The sequence below is a fragment of the Salminus brasiliensis genome, chromosome 23 (assembly GCF_030463535.1).
Source record: "Salminus brasiliensis chromosome 23, fSalBra1.hap2, whole genome shotgun sequence".
Taxonomy (NCBI): Eukaryota; Metazoa; Chordata; class Actinopteri; order Characiformes; family Bryconidae; genus Salminus; species Salminus brasiliensis.
In genome coordinates, this window is record NC_132900.1 from 23,885,980 (window position 1) to 23,909,176 (window position 23,197).

The following is a 23,197-nucleotide window of genomic DNA, read 5'->3' on the forward strand; positions in this document are numbered from 1 at the left end:
AAAATCACATTGTCTGATTTTTAAAGAATTTATTTGCAAATAATGGTGGAAAATAAGTATTTGGTCAATAACAAAAGTTCACCTCAATACTTTGTTATATATCCTTTGTTGGCAAACGTTTTCTGTAAGTCTTCACAAGGTTGGAACACACCGTTGCTGGTATGTTGGCCCATTCCTTCATGCAGATCTCCTCTAGAGCAGTGATGTTTTGGGGCTGACGGGTGGGCAACACGGACTTTCAACTCCCTCCAAAGGTTTTCTATGGGGTTGAGATCTGGAGACTGGCTAGGCCACTCCAGGACCTTAAAATGCTTCTTACGAAGCCACTCCTTTGTTGCCCTGGCAGTGTGCTTGGGATCATTGTCATGCTGAAAGACCCAGCCACATTTCATCTTCAGTGCCCTTGCTGATGGAAGGAGGTTTGCACTCAAAATCTCACAATACATGGCCCCATTCATTCTTTCATGTACACAGACCAGTCGTCCTAGTCCCTTTGCAGATAAACAGCCCCAAAGCATGATGTTGCCACCCCCATGCTTCACAGTTGGTATGGTGTTCTTTGGATGCAACTCAGCATTCACTCTCCTCCAAACACAACGAGTTGTGTTTGTACCAAACAGTTCTACTTTGGTTTCATCTGACCTGAAGACATTCTCCCAATACTCTTCCGGAACATCAAAATGCTCTCTAGCAAACTTCAGACGCGCCCGGATATGTACTGGCTTAAGCAGGGGAACACGTCTGGCACTGCAAGATCTGAGTCCCTGGCGGCGTAGTGTGTTACTGACGGTAGCCTTTGTAATGTTGGTCCCAGCTTTCTGCAGGTCATTCACTAGGTCCCCCTGTGTGGTTCTGGGATTTTTGCTCACCGTTCTTGTGATCATTTTGACCCCACGGGCTGAGATCTTGCCAGGAGCCCCTGATCGAGGGAGATTAGCAGTGGTCTTGTAGGTCTTCCATTTTCTGATAATTGCTCCCACAGTAGATTTCTTCACACCAAGCTGCTTGCCTATTGCAGATTTAGTCTTCCCAGCCTGGTGCAGGTCTACAATTTTGATTCAGGTGTCCTTCGACAGCTTTGGTCTTCACCATAGTAGAGTTTGGAGTGTGACTGTTTGAGGTTGTGGGCAGGTGTCTTTTATACTGTTAACGAGTTCAAACAGGTGCCATTAATACAGGTTATAAGTGGAGGACAGAGAGGCTTAAAGAAGTTGCTACAGGTCTGTGACAGCCAGAAATCTTGCTTCTTTGTAGGTGACCAAATACTTATTTTCCACCATTATTTGTAAATAAATTCTTTAAAAATCAGACAATGTGATTTTCAGAATTCTTTTTCTCATTTTGTCTAGTTGAGGTCTACCTATGATGTCAATTACAGGCCTCTCTCTTTTTTTTAAGTAGGAGAACTTGCACAATTGGTGACTGACTAAATACTTTTTTATCAGCATAGGCTGATATAAATGGGTGGATATTGAGGCCATGAGTGGGTGGTAGAGTAATAAGTGCTGATCAGTGTAACTGTGATTAGAGTAAAGATTGGGTGGGTATTAAGTTAATGAGTGGGTGGTGATGAGGGTAATTAGTAGGTGTTGATTAGTGTAATGTGTGGGTGGTGATCAAGGTAATTAATAGGCTGTGATTAGAGTGAGGATTGGGTGGCTGTTAAGGTAATGAGTGGGTGGTGATGAGTAATTAGTAGGCGGTGGTTAGAATACTGAGTATGGTGATGATTAGTCTGATATTATGGTAATAAATGGGTGGTGATTCAAGTGAGTGTTGAGTGGACAGTGACATGAGTGTACTAGAGTATGACCTGATGGTGAGCCTCCCCAGTTCATTGGAGAAGAGTGATGAAGCTGTTTTGAACAAGATGGACTGTAATATGAATGTGAATGGGCCCTGTGGACTGCACATGCATAAATATATTTAATAAAACTGAGTAATCTCAGAGCAGAATTGCCTCAGCTGACCCCTGCTCACCCCTGCTGTATGTCAGAGCTCCTGCCGAATGTTTCAGTGAAACTGAATTAGGGACGCTTGATTGGTGCAAAAGTATAAACACTTCTGTACAATCCTGTATTCAGGTGCACCAAACAAGAGGGTTATAGTCCTGGTCTTGGTTGTCTACCATTTTGCTGCTGAGAGGGACGTGTCTACTGTGGTCCGCATCAAGTGAAGGAACTTGAGGATCGCCTCTTTAGTATTTTGTCTGTGTACCATGGTTGGAATACCAGCCAATCAGCTCTAACATAAAAATTACTGCCAAGTAAAGTGTATAACATTTGATTGTGGTTCCAATGGCACCTGTCAAACGGTAGGATATATTAGGCAGCAAGTGAACAGTCAGTTCTTGAAGTTGGGGTGTGTCTGTGTCTGTGTCTGTCAGGTAAGCAGGAGGCAGAGCGAGAGACGGGCCAAGAGCAGGAGTGTGTGCCTGAGCCACCACAGACCACATCCTCCAGAGACAAGACTTCAGCAGAACTGGAATCAGGCGGAGATTGGCAGTGTTCCATTCCCAACGTCTTTCCCTAAACCCTACTCACTCTTTCAAGGACACAGACCCATTCTACACAGTCATTCCCTTAAAGGCTAGACTAATCCCCAACCTTTTAACATTTCCTTTAAGTGCCACAAACTCATCCCATAAACTCCATACACATATGCCCTAAACGTCACACACATGTCCACTAAATTTTACACACCTATCACTTAAAGTCTACAGACCTATGATTTGAACTCTCATGTTCAATAAATACTACAGACTTTTCCACTAAAGTCTACACACCTATCCTTAAACCATTTAGTCATGTGTTTAACGCTAAAAATATTACCTAAAGGCTCCAGAGTCATCTTCCTAAGCCTTCAGTCTCATTCTCTAAACCACACTCCACAGTCTTTCCCTATTCTTTAAAGCTTACAGACAACCTCATCTCCTAAACCCTATACATCCATGCCCTAATCCTTACTGGATCATCCCATAACATTTATGGATTTGTCCTCTTTACACACTCCTCCCATAGACCTATAGTATCTATAGACCTATTCCCCTGACCTCTACACACTCTCCCCCTAACCCCTAAAGACTCCAACTCGACAGAAAACACAATCCTACAATTTATCCCCACACCCCCACCCCCACCCTGTTTTCTCTGTTCTCCTGTAGTGGGCCACTGATCGATGTTTATGCTGCTACTGCTGCTGCAGTGTCTGTGAGCTGAGCTACCCTGCAGAGTTGTTAAAACCTCCCAGGCCGCTAACAAGTCACCAACCTTTTGTTTGTTAGTTTTCCACAAGCACTCGCAGGACGATAACAACACTCCTCTCGTTAAATTAGTTGGCTGACACTGTGGCTCACCTCGGCCTGGGAGGTAAAAAAAAATCAATGTGTTTTGCCACTTGGACTTGAGATAGGTTTCTAAATGTGTTTCTCTGTAATCCACTCTCTCCACAGTCTGGAAGTTTGTCTGCCCCCTCACTGTTTTCAGTCTTCTTTGACTTTTTCAATCTTGGACATTCGTGCAGCGTGTCCCAACACCCACACTGCTCATTTGAGATGCTGTGTGAACTGAACTGCGCAATTGATAACTTCTAGAAGAAGAAAACATGATGTAATTGAGTTATGTTTGTATAAAGTGTTTTTTACTGGTGAATTCTCTAATGTAAATAGTTTTTGGATGGAGAACCCTCTATGAGTCCTGCAGGTCACGCTGGATTTCATTATTATGAAATTATGATATTATGTTTCATTGATGGCTTTGCCAGTGTATAAAACTGAAGCAAAATAGTTTGTGGAGCACATGTTTTTTGTAACATTCAGAAATATTTAAAAATAAATTTGACTTTTTTTAAATAAAGATTGGTTATGTTTGATTTGATCTTTCACAGCTTTCTTCCAGCCTACGGAGTGGGAGAGCTAAGTGACCGAATCCATCCTACACACCAGGCTGTTCAAATGCCTGCTATTAGTATCCAAAACATTCCACTATAATTTCACAATCATAACGCAGAAAAACGTTTTCTAAATTGTATACCCTGACTCTGAATGGATAGTTTACACAAAGCTCGTTGGGGAACATAATGCCCTAGTAAGAAGGTGTGCTATTGTGCAAGTGCAAGTGAATTTGTCATGTTAATAAACACTAAAAGCATTAATAAATCCCATTTTCTAAATAGAACATTATTGAACTTTACTGAACTCCTGAATATTAAACTGTATTTACTGAATTACACATTATTAAACTTCCCCAAATTGTACATTTAATAAATCCTATTTAACACTGATTACTTTCACATTAATTAACTTACTGGATTCTTTATTATTGAACTCTGCCTACAAAATACAATGTTAAAATGTGATACATCATTTTGAGATTACTTTGTGGCCGTTCTTATAACTACTAAACTGTAAAACACTGTAATGCTCTTAGCTTACTGTTTTAATAAACCCTATGAAGCTAATATGCATGTGATGTAGTAATAAGACTGAACCCTTACAGCTTATCATTTAGGGTAGTTTTGGTGTGAAATTTTGGTTTATTGTAGATAAACTTACAGCCTGTTAACAGTGGAAGTGACCGCCATGGCACCTCCACTGGCATGGAATGTTGATGATGGATTCTGACAACTCTGTACAAATACATGTTTGCTTTGGGGACATTTTGCAGCACAGCGCACTCCACAATTTTAATTAAATGCAATGATCAGTGTATTGTTAACCATTTGGTGTAATAACTACCTGTGTGGGAGCTTTTAGTGGTTCAGGTCTGATTCCATTCTCCTTTAAACAATTACAGAAGCCAGTGTGATATTTCCAGGACTGGGAACGCTATTAAGTAGAGTGTTTTCACTTGTTTATTTTTGTAAAATTTTCACCACTTTCTGTTTTATCCTGTGACACACAGAAGTTCACAAAAGAAGATGAAAAAAACACATCTTTTTTTTGCAATTTTAATGGTTCCCATCACTCAATTAGCAGTCTTACTGACAAACACAGAAACAGACTTGTATGACTTTGTATGTAGCTGTGTAGAGTTTCTGCATGGCTTATTATTATTCTTGTTTAAAAGCTAAAAATCAGAGGTAGCGGTCAGCATTCAGGGCAGGGGGGTGGCCACAGCGCTTCGGGCCTATTCAGGAAACCTTCCACTACAGTCCAGAAACTTACACAGTTAATCCACATCCACCTACATCAGTTTATCAATGTAGACTATCAGTGTCTATAAGTGGTTACTATGAACATGACACTATTCAGTTATTTCAGGTAGTCTCATTTTTGGGTAGTTTGATGTTTTCTAAAGCAGTAAAGTTCCCAGCCAACAGTAGACCATATAAAACATTTGGAAAAAAGCAATTTCAGACAAGACCAAGAAGATGAGCATTAACATTTATATTAATATAGCTACAAATGTGCTGTAATGAGCTTCTGAGTAAGATTAGGCTTACAAGCTTACTGTCAGAGGTGTGTAGAGTAACATAAACCCCATTTTCAAGTTAAAGTATTACAATGAAATAATGACCGTTGCACTAAAAGAAACCTAGTTCTAGACCTGTTTCTATGAGAACAGAAACTGCTTGGATCCTTTTGGTGTAAAATAAAACATGGTGTTTCCGGTGTGAGAAGGGTGAGCTACAGTGAAGCCAGGGGCTGAGCCAACACAACACAATCAACTTAATCCAGAAATTAGGAGCTAAATGTTAATGACTAAAATGATACTGAGGAGCAAGTCCTCACTGATGTACTGGAGTGGAAGTTACAAGCATTTGAAAACACTACTGAAATGTTGCTGTAGAAATGAGAAACAAGTAAATGGAGTTTTTTACTCCCCACCTCTGCTCACTATCATAGCTGTGCAAGGATAGATAGGCCATGCTAGCCACATTTGTTTAAAGCTAGGCTGGAGAAAAACGACGGACAAAACGAAGACTGCACCACAGGACACAAGCAACCCGGGCCAGACCAAAGCCTCGAACGCTCTGGGAGGAGCTTTAGAAGGAGCCTTCCTCTGAGGTCCAGGAGAGTTAGAGCAGAATCAGTGAAATCAACGCAGATAGAGACGAAAAGTGGTGGACACTAAGGGAGTCTGACCATCTGGCTGGAACTGCGTGGACAGAAACTTTACATAAAGCCTTGTAAAGAAGCACATTCAGGTTTACGTTAGCGCAAGAGACTGATCAGGAAAAAGGTGTAAGTGTAAATAATAATAATAAGCTTGTCCATCTTCTATTCTGGTTCTCCGTTCACATCCTGATCTTCAAACAAGGGGGAAAAAAAAAAACAGTGCATGATCAGCGCTTGGCTGGCGAGGCGGTCCGGCTTCCTCCCTGCAAGAGAGAAAAAAGAGAGAACGTTACTCTCACTACTCTCCTTATTTCAAGTCAGTGGAGCATCCACATTATTTTGAAGCATTTATTGTAAGCTGCAAATACGTAATATTGCGTTAATATTCACCCTAATGAGTGTAAGTCACAGTTTCTCATTAGGGGTGAATGGGAAATTTAAATGATTTACATTTAATGTAAACATTAACAATACATTTTGTAGTATTTTCATAGGTCCTGGTGTTGGGAATCAGTGATGGCCCTCTCAGCAGAGAAGTCAAAGGTCAATGGATGTGCAGACATGACATTCCTTGTGCACACCGTAATAAAAATTCAGCAGCAGGACAACATAAAACAAAGGCAGAAACCAATCAGTATTCAGAGAGAGACGGAGGAGAATGATGGGAGTTTAGATAATCCACACTGGCCAAATCCTTCTGCCTTCTTTACACAAAGAAGCAGTCGAGTAGAGCAGCTGAAACCATGCAGAGAGCAGCTAATTAAAATTCACAAACATTGCTGAAACAAAAACAAGGATGAAATGAATAGAAACAAAAAAAAACGCAACAGGAAATAATGAAACTCTCCATCTGAAGCTAAAAGCTGATTAGCTTTCTCCCCTGGAAAAGAGTAGAGGAGTTTTGTGAGCTGTGGAAAGCACATTAAGAGGAAAATAGAGAAAGAGAATTCTGCTTTACTGCCAATGAGCTTTTATCCTGTACTGTAATGAGGTCAGATTTACCGTAATTGTGTCTTTCAGCTGAAATTCACATAATTATTTTCTGTGGCGTTGCAAGTATGAGGTGTACAGCCTTGCCAGAGCGGGTAATCAGGTTGGTGAGGAGAATTCTGGTGGGCTGGTAACCCTTTAGTTCTGGTGAGCTTCAATTTAAATGTTATTTTTAAAAACTTTAAGAATGAATCTTAAATTACTTGGAGTAAAAATTAGCAACATTAATTCACATGAAGGTTTAGAAAGTTATTTTGTTCTGTGATTCTAAAACGGTGTGGGACTATGATTATAAAACTGGTGGTACTTGGGTTGCCATCCATATCTGGGAGTGTAGCTGCTGTATATTCAGCCCTTTAGCCAGTACAAGCTGGCCTTTTCTAAATGGCTTAATTGTCTGGCCTTTCCTCTTGCTAATAATATCCTAGTGTGGAGAGGATGAAGACAGAACTCCACCACCAAAGTAAGAACATGCCCATTCCAAAGCATCCATTGTTGGGAGTTCTGGAGGTGCTTAAAATTGGTATGTTAAAGCTGAATATGACAAGCAAAAGCAGCGGCAAAACCTTTTGTTTAACAACTTTTTGTTTAACAAGACATACAGCTAGAAAATGATGAAGGACAGACTAAAATGATCAGAGCAGCGCTACAGGTGCAAAACTGTAGTCCATTATTCAGCCTCAATAATTTTCTCAAGAGAAGGGGATGGAAAATCAGACAAATAAAGTCAGAGCGTAATTTCATTTAATGTAATCCTAATAAATAATAAACACCATTTTCCTAGCCCTAATAATTCTAATATATAATAATCACATACTCTGAGTACTACCTTTCAGTTTAACTGAACACAGATACCTGTTTTACTGTACCCTTTTTAGATGTATCTGAGACAGGTCTCCACAGATAGAGCTGAGGATAAAGCTTGTAGAGCCAAACCAGACCAACAGAGCCCAAACAAACTATAGATATTCAAAAGGTAGCTGATACTATAAATAAAAGAACAAGGAGTCAAGACTCAAGACCCTCAGGGTCTATCTGTGCATCTGCTGGTCAAAGCACTAGTTTAAATTGAGCTGCTGTTTGCTTAGATGTTAGACTCCTTGTAATCGTGTAAAATAAATGAACAGAACCATGCAGAAATGTGGGGACATGTTTAAAGCCCTTGGCAGAAGCGAAGCAAGCAAGCCAGAGAGCGGATTACTCACTGGTGTAGGGGAGGATTCACATCACTGAGGAAGAGGAAGAAAAAACGTTTCTACACACTCCATATAAACTGAAACACTAAGGATGTAACAATGAAGCAATCTGGAAGCGACTATTTGATTGGAATATTTGATAACAATATTTATAAAAATACATTTTGTTAATTTTTTATTAATTTAATCTATTTATTTTCCACCTAGAAGTCTGGTGTGTTTTTATATTTGTTGTTTAATGTGTCCTGTGTATACAACTACTACAGCACAATAATGTATTCTTTGTTTTTGAAATAATTCGCATTTGTATACTTTTGTAAGAACTTGGTGCTAATTTACCATTTTGAAGATTTTGGTCAGGGTTCCCTGGCCGTCTGCTGACCGTCCTTTCTGGCCCTTAGCGGAAGCCTGCGTCTTCTGGTCTCCCTGTGGAGGAGAGGGCAGCATAAGAAGAGGAAGGGACTATTGGTAAGTATGTGTTTTGGTACCTGCAACAAAACCCTCATGTCAGCAGAATGTAGTCGAACATAAATTTAGTAAAAAAAAAAAAAAAAAATATATATATATATATATATATATATATATATATATATATATAATGTTATGCTGTTAAGCTACTGTATTCTATTTTCTGTTCTCTCTAACCCTGATACTGTCAACCCTGCTAGTCTCAAAACTGCTACTGTCCACCCTGTTATTGTCAACTTTGTACCTATCAACCTTATTCTTGTCAACCTTATTCTTGTCAACCCTATTGCAATTATAAAATTTCAACAGAAAAAATACAAAATAAGTTTTGCACTACAGGTATATGAAGAAACTCTAAATACCATAGGCTGCCTTTCAACAGTTCACTTTTTAGCATTTGTGTATGCTACAGCATTTGCTTGCTAACACTGTTTATTCCCTAGTGGATGAATCTCAACTTTACAGTCCCTGTAAGCTGTAATTTACTTTGTCTGTCTGGAAATGATCTGTATATTCTGCTCTCTTGCAGTTTAATTAAGCTCAATCAGGGTTGATTAGATGCAGCTCAGCTACAGCTACAGCTGTTAATAAGCTCAGAAGAATATTCATCACTTTTCAGAGTAATATCCTGTTACAAAAAGTTGAATTTTGTTTTTGTTTAGTTATTTTTGCTGAGGCTAATGTAATGCTGCCATGAATCATGTTATGAGAATGAATTTAGTCACAATAAAGGTGAACTGCAAATGCATTTGTTTGTAGGTTAGCTGGTTCTCTTTTGGTTGCTCCTCGGTCCTCACTCACACTGTTTTTTTATGTAATACATTTATGACAAAAACTCCCACGCAGAGTGGGGTTTGCAGGAGTGAATTGGATTAACTGTCAGGAAATCATACACAAAAGAACCAAAGAGATTAGAGGTTCAAGCACAAGCGTATGAAGGGAGGGCCTGCAGCTGGTCTGGGATCAGTTTGCATTTAAAACTGAAGCTCCATCCACAGAACTACACGGTATGCCATGTAGAGGTGAGTGGCACAGCACACTTTGCTTTTTTTCTAAATAATGTAAAAGTATTTGAACAGATTAATAATATGTGTATACACAACCAGTCTGAACATCTCTGCTAAACCCAAAACTGTGTTTCAGTTTAGACTATTTATGAATAGCAGAACTGTCCCAGTTGTTACTAGTCTGGTCAATTCTATGTAGTGTTTAAAACAGACAAGCTTTCCAACCTCAACACATGAAAACATTTGCTACTGTTCTTTAACTGTCTGAAACCTGCTCACCAGCCAAGAACCTCCAGAAGAGACTAGAGTGACCTTTTCACTCATGACCCACCCCACTGTAAATCACAATTCCTTGCTCTGTTGGTGGTTATTCTGTCATGCAAAACTGTCCTGGAGGACTAACCAATTGGAAAGATTACTTGGCTGAATCTGTCTCATTACCATAAATAACCCCATTTTTTACTTGTTTCCAATACAAACTTTGCATTGAAATTAAGAACATCACTGCAATATGTAAATACACACCTGTAGTTTTTCAGTTATTAGAAATCATTAGATCATTCTGAACATCTAGAAGACCAGAGTTCTCCCAATTGTTTTATTTAGTGTACTTTTGAATTCTCTTGTGCTTAAAAATGTCCACAAAAAGATACTGCAAGAACAATGGCCCATTTTTGGTTAGTTTGCCTGTAAATTACATAAGCACTTAGTGTAACAGTGGGCAGTTCTTGGACGTGCTTGGATCTGTTCTGTTCCCAGATCAGCAGCAGAACCCCAGACAGAAGTGCAGCATTAAACACATTCACTTCTCCTTCCTTTCTCCATTAGCACCTACCAGACCTAGCTTAGCTGTGAAAGAACGCCACTGTACACACACACAAACACACACACACACAGAAAGAGTGGGAGGAGAGGGGGAGAAAGGGAGAGAGAAGAAGGAGAGAAACAGAGTGTGTGAGAGATAGTGACAACGGGAGAGAGTGAGTGAAAATAGACAATTATAAAGAGAGAGAGAGAGAGTGAGTGAGTAAGAGAATGCATGAGAACAATAGAGCTGACCGATACAGATAAACACATGTCTAAACACTGCATTTACACACCTTGTTAGAGTGTGTATGTGTGTGTGTAAACACAACTATTATAATAAAGGTTATCATTTATAATTTGAACAAATTGTTGTTATTATTATTGTATTAAAACTAAAACACAATCAGTTAAGTACTCAAATATAATAGATGGGGCTCTGAGTGCCTCAGCTGTCTAGGGGGCCCAAAGTTTGAATCCGGAGTTTGAATCCTTTGCCATTAGCACCCGGCTTCCGAGAGCTCACATTTGGCTATATATATATATGAAATGATTTAATATCTTTGGCTGTGTGCCATCGAATCAGTGTCTGTTGGTCAGAGCTGGTCAGAGCTTTGAGAGCCTGGGTTGGGGGAAGGGTGTGAATCCTTACCCTAGACTTGGGTGGGGCTGGAGACACCTGCAGGACAAAGACCACACACATGCACGTGTTTATCAGCACCATAAGGAGTGATTTGCTGAGCATTCACTCCGCCTCGTGATTTATGGACAGGAGGTAGGAAGCGCAATTCAGGGCAAGTCTACTCAGCTTTCAGAATACATGATCTGATGTACATACACTACATGATTTAGTGCACTGAAATCATGTATGTATAGTGTATATTGCAAAATACAGAAAATAACAGAGAGAGATGGGTAGAGACCTGGAGGAGGAGGAAAGGAGGGAAGGAGAGGGAGGGAAGGAGAGAAGGAGAAGATGGAAGGGAGGGAGCTAGAGAGGGATAGGAGAAGAAGACAGAAAGAAGAGGGTAAACAGAGAAAGAGAGAAAAGAGAGAGAGAAACACTTACGATAGACCTGAAGAAGTGCACCACAGCATTTTGGTCTCCTTTGCGGCGGGGGGAGGAGTGTGTGGAGCGTTGGGGGGAGGCAGACAGAGCACCACGGAAAGAACCCTAAAACACACACAAACACAACTCATACTGACCCACAAGAACAACTTTTAAGGGGAAAGAGGTCTAAATAGACAAGGAAACAAAGGGTACGCCACTTTGTTGCAGCTCTTGTTACTTGTTGAGTCAAATCTCAAATTGAATCATTCTTAGACACTTGAAGTCATTTCAGGATCAAAGTCACCAATATCCTTTATTAACATGATAGCTGAACACTCATCACCCCCCACTCACCCCACTCCTGTGTGTAGATCTGTACTAAATACAGCTCTGCTTAGCAGATTTGGACAAGATATGTCAATCAATTGTTCTTATTTGCCTAGGCCATATCAGCTGATATTGTGCATAAACACTTTTAAAATTTCAAAACATACTAGTCACTCCCTCTGTCCATATAAACAACCTGTAGCACTCTAGCTCCACCCATTTAACCTACAGCAGTTTAGCCCGCCCATTCAATTGACAGCAGTTTAACTGCACCAAGTCTGCCTACAGCAGGTCAGCCCCACCCCTTCACCGTCTATAGTAGGTAAACTCCACCAATTCAACCTGCAGCAGTTTAGTCCCACCTGTTTAGCCTACTGAAGTTTATACTGTTAATATGTATATTGTTAAAAAAGGGTTTTCAAGGGTTCTTTAGTCAAAGCAATGGTTCCACATGGAAGCATTGCAACTTAAGGAAGCATTTGTATGCTTGAATGGCTCTTTGTCTAATTGAAGTGTTCTTCAGATTGGTAGAAAACCTTTTGTAGATGATTTTATATAGAACCATTGCTATACAGCATCTAAAAGAGTTCCACTGTTGTTTTGAGTCAAATAACCTTTTTCTGTATTATATAGAACCTGTTTTTGCTTAGAGTGTAAATAATGTTCATTACAGTAATATTAAAATCATTACACTCTAAGGGTTGCATTCACTTCTGGAAGCTTCAGCTGGAGAAATGCTTAGTGCTGTGCAGAGTGTATTATATGATTGTTATTAGTGTCAGATGGGAACCACACAGATGCAGACACACTCCCACACACAAGGACACATCACTGTAATTATCCAACTCCAAACACTTCACCACTCACATAATAACACTTATAAAGGGCTAATCAGCAGCGGATTCTTGGAACGCTTCAGTAAGGTTGTCTACTATTGCCATCTGAGTGTGTGTGTGTGCCAACGTGTTCATGTGTTATTAAAGAGATTCTCAGAAAGTATATGAAAAGAAACAGTACAATGGATTTTTAATGGCTGGTTTTAATGCAAATGAGTGAGTGAACGGAGGTTTGGTGAGTAGATGCTGCACTTTTTTCTTTTTAAACAGTTACAGCTATATTTACCTTCTTCTGTGCCTTACCAACACCTAAACAACTAAACCATTCTATAATTTATATGTCTATTGATAATAATATTATTTATTCTATTTCCTTAAAATTTCAATATTTTTCATATTAATGGAAACATATTAGAATATCATACAAACATTATTTTCATCCTTGTCCTGATAGAACTAAAGTGATTATTTTTTCCATTCAGTTGAGGGTGTCTCAGTGTCAAAACAACATTTCTATTTATTTCAAATTGTAAATAAATACTAAGGAAAAACTTTATTTTTTTAATTCAATAGCTTAATTTAATGGCCACTTAAGTTCTGCCAGTTGTTCCAGTATTTTCCTTTGTGGTGGGCATATTGAACACACTGTAGGAATAGTTCTAATATAACTATGATAGCATATAACATACATTGTTAAGGGTACACTTTTTAATGATTTAAAAACAAATATAACTATGATGGCATATAAATATTAGATGTTAACCTGATTAAGACATGGCAGCAAGAGAAGGCCTATCACTGAAGTAATGGGTCAAAATAGGTAAATTGTCAACTATGTTACCTGTCAACTAAGTTACCCTGTAGCCTGCATCATAACCATTATCAGTCAACATATGTCACAAGATATAAAATACAAAAACACAAATCCAGTGTGTTTTTAAATGGATGTCAGCAGCTGAGAAACAGCAGATACAGGATTTGTCAAATGTTTGTGTAAATGTAAACTGCTTACACTTCTGTTTGAACTGAATTATTTTAAATTAAATTTGAATTTAATGGATTGAAAGCGTTTTTTTCCAACCCTTCACTGGTTAACTGGTTTAACTGTACTCCTGCCTTTAAATAAATGTAGTGCAGATGGTTAATTATGGTTAATAGTGTGTCCAGTCAACTATGTTACTTGCGTCAACTTAATGAGTTTCATTGGCAACTATTTTTTTTAATACTAAAATGGTTCTTCTGATATCTTTTAGATTATAAAGTACATTTTTAAAGATAGATTCCTGTTTCCTGTTCTTCTGCAGTGCAGAATTTATTGCATGCAAAATTGTTAAACATCATTATATTAATGGCAGAACAGTCTTAAGAGTCAAAGTTCAATTGTATTTACTTGAACTGCAGGGTGTAGATATACAATTTGTCCATAGCATAGCTGACAAACTGAGTAGCGAAACATGTTTTCCCTTACAAATTTTTTAGAAAATAGAACCTATACTATATTCACTCACTCATCCAAATCATTCAATTCAGGAGTTCCAATCAATTCCATGGTCACAGGTGTATAAAATCAAGCATAAGGAGCTCAGTAAATTCCAGCATGGCACTGTGACAGGATGCCACTTCTGGAAGAATGGTCAAAAATTCCCATAAACACACTCCTACATCCTGTCGAAAGCCTTCCCAGAAGAGTTAAATCTGTTATGGATGTGAAGGGTGTCCCAACATCATGTAAAAGTGTATGGATGTCATTTCACTCAAGTTCATATGTGTGCATAGGCAGGCGAGCGAATACTTTTGGCAATATAGTGTATGACTTATATTGAGAGAGAACATTGGAGTTTGTATTTTTGGTTTTTAAACATTAAATGTAACCCAAATTATATAATTTGTGTGAATTCAGTGTGTTTAAAAATAACTTCATAATGGTGACCATGGTAATGACCCTACACAGTGAATAATTCCTAGTGGATTCAAAATAATTCAGTGTGGAATATAAATGTTTTATAGTGGATACTGAATAATAATAATAATAATAAAGTATGTACTCAGTAAGTCATAGTGGATTCTCTAAAAAATTTATATCGGATACTGAAAAATGTATGGGGCAGACTGAACAATTCATAGGGAATACTGAATAGTTTATTATGGATAATAAATAATTTAAAGAGGATACTCAAGAATTTAAAGTGGATATTAAATCATATAGTTCATAGTAGTTACTTAATAATGTAATGTAGCTACTCAATAATTCATAGCAGATATTGAATAATTAATCTTGAAGTTTACACCCGTAGATTAAGGGACTGATGTTAAAGGAAATTATCACACTGCTTTCTGTGAGTACTTTACTCTGCAGTTGTTAATAAACATATAAACATCTGACATTGTTAGACTCACATCTACCAAATAAGTCCATAGTGAATGTCCTTCACTGCAATGGATTCTAACATATCTCATTATTAGCTGCTGTACTAGACTTATTCTGAATAAATAGTTAACCTCTTTCACACCTCCAAACGCTTAACACAGTAATAACACATCGAGGCATGACCAGATATTATATCAGCCTGGTTCATGAGTCTGAGTCACTCAAATCAATAATTGACAGACTTTGATTGCTTAAATAAAACCTGCATAACATGGACGCCGGCGACCTTGATTATATAAATGACTGTAGAAAACATGAATGCTGTGGTTCAATTTCCTTTTGTTCTATAGAAATTTGTCCGTCATGTTGTCAAATTCGCAACCTGAGCCTGCAAAATAGAGATCAGTGGAGGAGCCAGAGTCGCATACTCATTTGGTAGACCCGCCTCCTTCTCCTAAATGGTCTCAGACCAGGGACCAAAGCAGATTTTCCCCCTGAATACCCAGTTTGTCCAAGTGTAATGTTTCAACAGTAAAAGTGCAGTTCCCTTTCACTCCCACTTTGAAGTTTTGAAGCCAAAAAAACATGCACAGTAGAAACAGGAGGCAAGGCTATGCGACCGTCTTAACCCTGCCCATACTTTTATTGGAAAGCCCTCCACCTGTCTCTATACTGGGAACGTACACAGTGACTAAACTTGACTTTCACCAGAAATTAGAAAACGTTCACAATATCAGACAGTAGGTAGTAGCTAACAACTTTCCCACAGCTGGCAAGCATCACCCCATCGCCATACCCCTTGAAGTAATGCAAAAATAACTTGATAAAATGTGTTAATTGTGAAACACTGGGGGACATTAATGTAGGAGGACTTTGCAGAATTGGCAGAATACAACTAAAGAAAAATGGTCTGTTTTGGGATGGGTGGAGCTACACATTATATTGCAACCAGCCAGCAGAGGCACTAGGCCTGTGGTTAGTGTTGGGAACTTTTTGTTGTTAGATTTATCAACTTTTTTGACGCCTCTGGCAAGTTTTTTTTTTATGTGAGTAGCAACAAATCTAGGGATTATAGCTACTTCCTACACTATATGGACAAAAATATTGGGACACTTGCTTATTTATTATTTCTTCCGAAATTAAGTGTAAAACAAAGTTTATCTTGCTTTTGTCAATGCCAGGCATTAGGCATGGTGCCAATAGGTTCATGTTTATCTTCTTTTCTATTACATATAGTTTAACATTTTATACCTTTGTAAATTTCAATGCAGCAATCAGTATGTACATGCTGTTAAATATGAAATATACGTAAATAAATAATTTTTTTGTTAAATATGAGCACATTATTCTTTACAGAGAGTAGGACAGAAGCAACAAGATGTGAAGAACTTTGAAACCATCCCTGTGAGTGTCTGAAACCATAAGACAGTAGGCAGCATATAAATATGAAGTGATGACAGTTGAAAATATGCAAATTGGCGCATTATGTCACCTAGCGACATTTAGAGACATTCTAAGCAGGATTTAGCTAGTACTACTTTTACTCTGCAAAGGTTGTCAGCACTGCCTGTGGTGGATTCACTTTTGAGAAATATTGCACTGTCTGTGTTTCCTACAGTAATCCATATTAACAATTAAGGCTACTATAGCTAATTAGGTTAACTTAGTTACTGTTTTCTAGCTAATGACAGAACAATTATTGGGTTAAACTTGTTTCTTATCAAAAATATGTGCTAAATATTCACTTGTCAAAGAGTGTATTCAGTATTTATTTTTCAGCAGATTGTTAGCATGACAAGTAGGCTATACACTGCAGGCTCAGTAACACTCTGCTAACACTCTGATAAGAGCATCTGCTAAATGTTAAATGTAATGTAAATGTAAATGTTACAAAAGTGCAAATTGCCATAAAAAAACCTTTTAATAAAGCTTACTGTTTAAACTAACTCTGGATAAGACTGGGCAGATAAATGTGAATGTAAATTATAGTCGTCATTTGGCTCAGGACACATGCACAAAGGGTCATTTCAGCAGTAGGTACACAGGATACAGGCACACTAATACACATGCCAGCCTTATACAGTACCTCATACATCAGGTAATTCACCTATACTAAATCATTTACATTTACATTTACATTTATGGCATTTAGCTGACGCTCTTATCCAGAGCGACTTACAAGGTTACTCTTTTACAGAGGTGGGCCAATGTAGTGTTCGGAGTCTTGCCCAAGGACTCTTATTGGTGTAGCGCAGCATAGTCACCCAGACCGGGAATCGAACCCTGGTCTCCCACATGGTGTTGTAACCCAGTGGCAGGTAGTGGTGTTATCTGTTGCGCCACACCAACCTCCTTTTAAAATATTCTTTATACCTGTATACTATTGTAGCCATGCTTTACATTATGTACCTGTATATTGCTGTACCTGTACATTCCTCAACCTGTATATTTACCTGTGTACTACTGTACTTGTATTTTACCTGTATTGTACTGTACTTGTATTTACCTGATTATTGTACCTGTACATTTACCCATATATTTATATGTATGTTAGTGTATATAAATATGTGTATGTTCTAATGTTTTTATATTTACCTGTACATTACTCTATTTATCTGCATATCATTGGTTATTTACCTGTATGCTTACCCTTTACAATTGAAGCGAAGCTGTTATTAATACACTGTGGTTATGCACAAAAATCACAAAGCAACACACAGGCAACAGAAATGCTGTTATGCAGTTTTAATCAAGCAAATATATTCAAAAACTACAGGATGGGTGTTTAGAGCAGTTTAGTAGGAGATAAAGGTTATCACAAGCACTGTATTAATATTTCAAAGCAAAAGTAAAAAAGAGACATGGTGTACAGAGACAGTCAGTTCTCTGACCTTAAGATACACTGATCAACCTGAGGCATTTTACTCTACACTGGCTTAAAGGAGTACTCCAGAATTTCACAGCCCGATCTCCATTCTGGAGTCTGTACAGTCAATTATCACTGCAAGTGAGTAAAGCATGTTACCCTGAACTTAACAACAAACAGAAACACACTTACTAAAACATCATTTATAACAGGACTCAATGGGCAGATAATAAACATGAATAAACATTTATGCAAAAGATAAACTAAACAGTATAAATGTGTCTGATACACTTGTACCAGTGCAACACACTAACACGCCGCCACCACGTCAGTGTAACTGTAGTACTGAGAATGATCCACCACCCAAATAATACCTGCTCTGTGGTGGTCCTGACCATTAAAGAACAGGGTGAAAAGGGGCCAACAAAAGGGGCTACAAAGTGTTCCTATATGATAAGTGGAGCTGATATAACAGGCCGAGTTCATTCCAAACCTGGGGTATACACAGTTACATGTTCACATGTTTCAAGCATTTATTCATGAAATTCAGCATCTGCCCATCAACTTATAAGCGAGTTAAGCATCCATAAATTATATTTTCTAAGTGTTTATGATTTCAGGGAAACATGCTGAATGTACTGCTAGTGGTAATAGAGTACTACAGATGCTGATGATCGGGTTGCCAGACTCCTTTAAAACACATTCCAAAAGTATGTGGCTCAGAAATTAGAAAACCCATAAAACAGCATTAAATCCTCAACAACTAGAAAACAGTACTTCAAATCAAGGTACCGTAATGGGTGAGATGTACACACTGAAAATAAAACCAAATACGAACCAGAAGAGTGAAAAGAAATAACTTTTAGGCCACATTATTTAAAAACAGCAGAAATAGAACAATAATTCTCATATTTTTAGAGATTGTGTCACAAATGTGTTTGCTTTCTAATCCTGCTGTTAATATCACCACAAACAAAAATCTCAGCAGCATTTAAAAAAGCAAGAAAGAAAAAAAAACCCCTTAATGCACACTCTATGACCAAAAGTGTCTAGATGGCCCTTCCAGTGATTGAGGTCAGGTGCTATAAGATGACTAAGGTTTACACACAGTTTGTAGAATGTCCATAGAAAAGCACTGACCAATAGAACAGGACATTCTGGAGCAGCAGTGAGCACCTGGGCTTAAGGTCACCGTGCCCAATGCTGAGCATGAGCTACAGGGGTTTAATTAAGCATTGGACGGTGGAGCACTGGGCTGTGGAGCACTGGGCTGTGGAGCATTGGAGCTTGTTTTTTGGAGTGCCCTTACCGATGCTCTCACTTTCAGGGCTGAATGCAAAAATCAAAGCCTCCTTATAGCAATGCACATATCTAGAAGAGTAGGGTCACTGCAGCAACAGCTCCATATTAATACCATTGATTTCAGGAGATTTCTGGAGAAGCAGGTGTCCACATTCAGTTATGGAGCGTTTCTACTGGTTCTACGAGTTCAAATGTGTAAAAATGAAAAACCAAAGACAGTTATGAGATATCTTAAGGACAGCAATGATACAATGTGATTTTTAAAAACTAACTGAACAGACTGAGGGGATCTAAACTCAGCATCTGAATCCCTTTAATACTAAAGATCGAATTGCCACAAACCAGCTTCTTTTATAGGCATCTGAGTGCGCATGCATGTTCCTGAGTGTTCCAAAATGTATTTGGTATATTTTCCACTCTTATTTAAGGTCCACCAACAGCATTACAAAAAATAATTACAAAAAAAATAATACATGAAAACATCCAGTAAGATAAAGTCGTTAATTTGACACAAACACTGATAAAACAAACACTGTCAGTTACAAAAGTCATTAGCAGCTGATCCATTTAACACCATGAGTAATAATGTGGCTGTTTTTTAAATGTAAGGAATTAAAGAAGAAAGAAAGTGAGGATTATTTAAAAGAAAAAGCAAAAAAAAGAAACCCAAAGCTCTAAATGTACATAAGAAAAAAAAGACAACTAATAATAATAATGAGCATGGGTTTGCTCTTAGATGATCATCTGATATGCACATAATCGATCTTTTCATTAACGGCTGTTAATAATCACCAATCATCAGAATATGAAAGTATAAATCTGTTCATTTTTCTGTGCATTCTGTTAATTTTACATAATGTTAAAATTGCATGTTATTACTGTTGAAAAATAATGCCATAAATGTTTATAAACCAACAACTTAGTTTATATAACCATAGTCCTAAACAACTGACAAATTTCAGATTCGGAATTTACTGAAGGTAAAGGTTTGGTGATCAGCTTGACACATGCAGAGATGATTAACTAGTAAAAACATATGCCAAACTACAGTTAAGAATAGAGAAGGTATTTTTCCACTCTGTACTTCAGCACTTTTGTTCTTTTTAAATATAAGACACATTCAAAGTTCAGTAAAGCTGCAGAATTCTGTAAAATATCGTACCTGTTCCTACAAACACTAAAAAAAGCACCTAAAATTTACTTGATTCAAACTTTACATAGAAAGACATTTGCACTTTATATGGCACAATCAGTTTTATTTTATCCATGAAAAAAAGCCATATGTAAGTTTCTTTCCTGTAGAGGATTTGTTCACTTACTTACATTTAAATGACCTTTACCTGTAACCACTGTATTTGCAATATTTCAGCCATGTAAACATTTGAATCAATTAAATCCTCAGTCACACGGGCAGAGAAGGCTTTTTTTCCCACAATGAAAAAAAAGCCTCCTCTGCCCGTGTGGCTAAACCCTTAAACAGATCCAATGCTAACGCGCAAAAAATGCTACTTTACCTCTCTGATCAGGTGGAAGAGTAAGGCAGGGAATTTGCATATTTATAGAGAAAACACTAAAGAATGTATAAAACGGAAGAAATTACAGTTCAGGGCCTGGGTGTGTAATAGGACGGGACATTTTCTTTTCATGAGATCAGTGAACAAAATTACCTCGGTTCTTCACATTCTAATATTCTATTCAGATACAATTGTTGACAATTGTTGAAGTTTTTAAGAAGCACTAGTATGGGTGCAACATTTTTACTTTTGAAACAAGATTTAAGTTAAATCTGTCAAAAAATATATTTTTGTCTATTAAATACTAATAAATTTAAATGTTCAATTTAAAACAGCTGGACAGCAGTTCCATTGCTATTTTTTACTGTTCAATTAAAGTTGTGTGCAAGATATAGGTCAATATATAGGACATGTAAAGTTACATACTCTACATAGACACACCTTTGCACATTTTAATACACAGTTTGATTTATTTGCTGAATTTAACAAATAACGGTTGTCAAATTAATTGACATATTTTGTATGTTTAAATTTTAAAAAACAGAAATTGTTTCTAAAATGTGCAGAAAATGTAGGGGATTTGTTCACTTTACATCAACAACATGACATTTGAATGTGTGCACAAACATTTGCATAAGACTTTTTTGATTGCCATTTCTGTCTGATTAATAAAAATATTTGCATATTCCTGGATAACTAAAATTAATCAGAGGTCAAATGACTATTATTGGGTTTTATGAAGCATCTTTCAAAATGGTCCCTGTCCCTATTTAATTCACTTTTCAGAATGAACAGCAGCTGAAATCAACCGGGTAACTCCAGATCTTTACACTCAGGGCAGTTTCAGCAATACTTGAAGAGGTAAAGTAGTCTCAATATTAAAACCATACCTCTAAAATGCTAAATTGTGCAGACTATTTACTGATTCTACCACAGATTTCTCACAGTCCCTGCTCTATAATACAGTAATACAGCTTCTTGAATTGTAAATGCCCGTATTTTTACACACAACTGCATAACAAAATACATCACTGTCAGATCATAAAATCTGTTCTATATTAAACATTTCATTATATATACACACATATTTTGAAAATCACTTTATGTTGTGTGACAAATTTGGGGTGAACAGACCAACAGAAATGCTTCAAAAGTATTCAGAATAAAACTTTAGTAGTATTAAGTTCTCATGTAAAGTTTAAAGATTGCGTTGAGCATAAAGACTGAGGTTAATTTATTATGCTTTTACACATAAGTTACAGTAAAACCTCATTTACACAATAAAAACATTTCATCTTGCTGTAATAATACTATGTCATACATTAAGGGGGTTATTACATATACTCTAAGCAAAGGAATCAGGGAAAATTAGTTTACGTGTAACATAATATTATGCATGTGGGCCATTTTCTTCATTTTTAAGGACAGTTAAGTTGAAAGTCTTAATCTATTAAAATTCATTTCTATTGGTCCACTCATCATCAAACGTTCACATAATTTGCAAAGTACCTCCGGGCTTTTCAAAAACGAGAATAAAGTTAGAAGATTTTGATACAACAGTGACAAAACGCAAGGTTGCTGTGCAGCAAGACGTTGAACTTACCCCTGTTTAACAGTCCCATACACACACACAACCCAACCACAGCACCGTCTGCTATAGCCCTACACACACACATACACACACACATACACATACACACACACACACACACACACACACACACACACACACACACACACACACACACACACACACACACACTCCTGTCTAGATTTTGGATGTGTAAAGCCCTGAGCTCAAACACGCACATCATCCTCATTATAACTGTAATTATTATCATAACACTTTATAATCTTACAACTGTATGATTCAAAAGTGATTAACAATTATTAAAGCAAAAAATGTCCTCAAGGTTTCATCTCTAAAAGGCATGACATGTCATCATCTTTCAGATTTGTTTGGATCAAAATGAGTTGGTTGTGTTTCTAAACTGCATTTTAAAACATAAAGAAAAGAAAATAACAGTGCTTTCATTGCTCTCCGTCCAAAAACGAGAAAAAAACAAAGAAAAAACAAAATGGAGAAACTGTAATAAACAACAAGAACAGCCCTCTTCACTCCATCTCATGAGCTCAAAGAGGTGTGTGTGTGTGTGTGGAGTATGTATCTGGTATCTTTCTCTAAATAAAATCCATCTCTCCTCACCTTGCCCTTCCTTTTCTTGTCCCCGCTGAAGAACTTTCCGATTTGGTCCAGAACGCCAGGGTTTTTCTTGCTGCGGCCCAGCCTGAAGCCGGACTGACCCGAGGAGCCTCCAGATGCCATGTCAGGTGCCTTTGCTCTGTGTGTCGGTGCTGCGCGCTAGCGAGGTGTTTTGGAGAGGGTTCGGAGGCGACGTCTCTCAGCAGA

At 37.7% G+C, this 23,197-nt stretch overlaps 2 protein-coding genes across 5 annotated transcripts in view; one reads left to right on the plus strand and one right to left on the minus strand.

The window, feature by feature from the left end:
- LOC140545913 (zinc finger protein 236-like) overlaps positions 1–3,790 on the plus strand; it is a 43,829-nt gene extending 40,039 nt beyond the window's left edge. The window contains exon 32 of the mRNA XM_072668966.1: positions 2,387–3,790. Coding sequence (XP_072525067.1) covers positions 2,387–2,532 — 146 coding nt within the window. The 3' untranslated portion in view covers positions 2,533–3,790. The remainder of the gene's footprint in view (positions 1–2,386) is intronic.
- A 1,142-nt stretch (positions 3,791–4,932) lies between these two features.
- Positions 4,933–23,113, minus strand: LOC140545644 (myelin basic protein-like). 4 transcript variants are annotated; one of them, XM_072668546.1, is made up of 7 exons: positions 22,994–23,113; positions 11,593–11,697; positions 11,176–11,202; positions 10,555–10,584; positions 8,584–8,670; positions 8,254–8,277; positions 4,933–6,321 (listed from the first exon to the last, which is right to left on the minus strand). In XM_072668546.1, the coding sequence occupies exons 1-6, from the start codon at positions 23,111–23,113 to the stop codon at positions 8,275–8,277; spliced, it is 372 nt and encodes a 123-aa protein (XP_072524647.1). In that variant the 3' UTR covers positions 4,933–6,321; positions 8,254–8,274. The 4 variants fall into 4 exon arrangements, with proteins under 4 accessions (XP_072524647.1, XP_072524645.1, XP_072524646.1 ...); XM_072668544.1 differs by lacking the exon at positions 8,254–8,277; XM_072668545.1 differs by lacking the exons at positions 8,254–8,277; positions 10,555–10,584.
- Between the last annotated feature and the right edge of the window lie 84 nt (positions 23,114–23,197).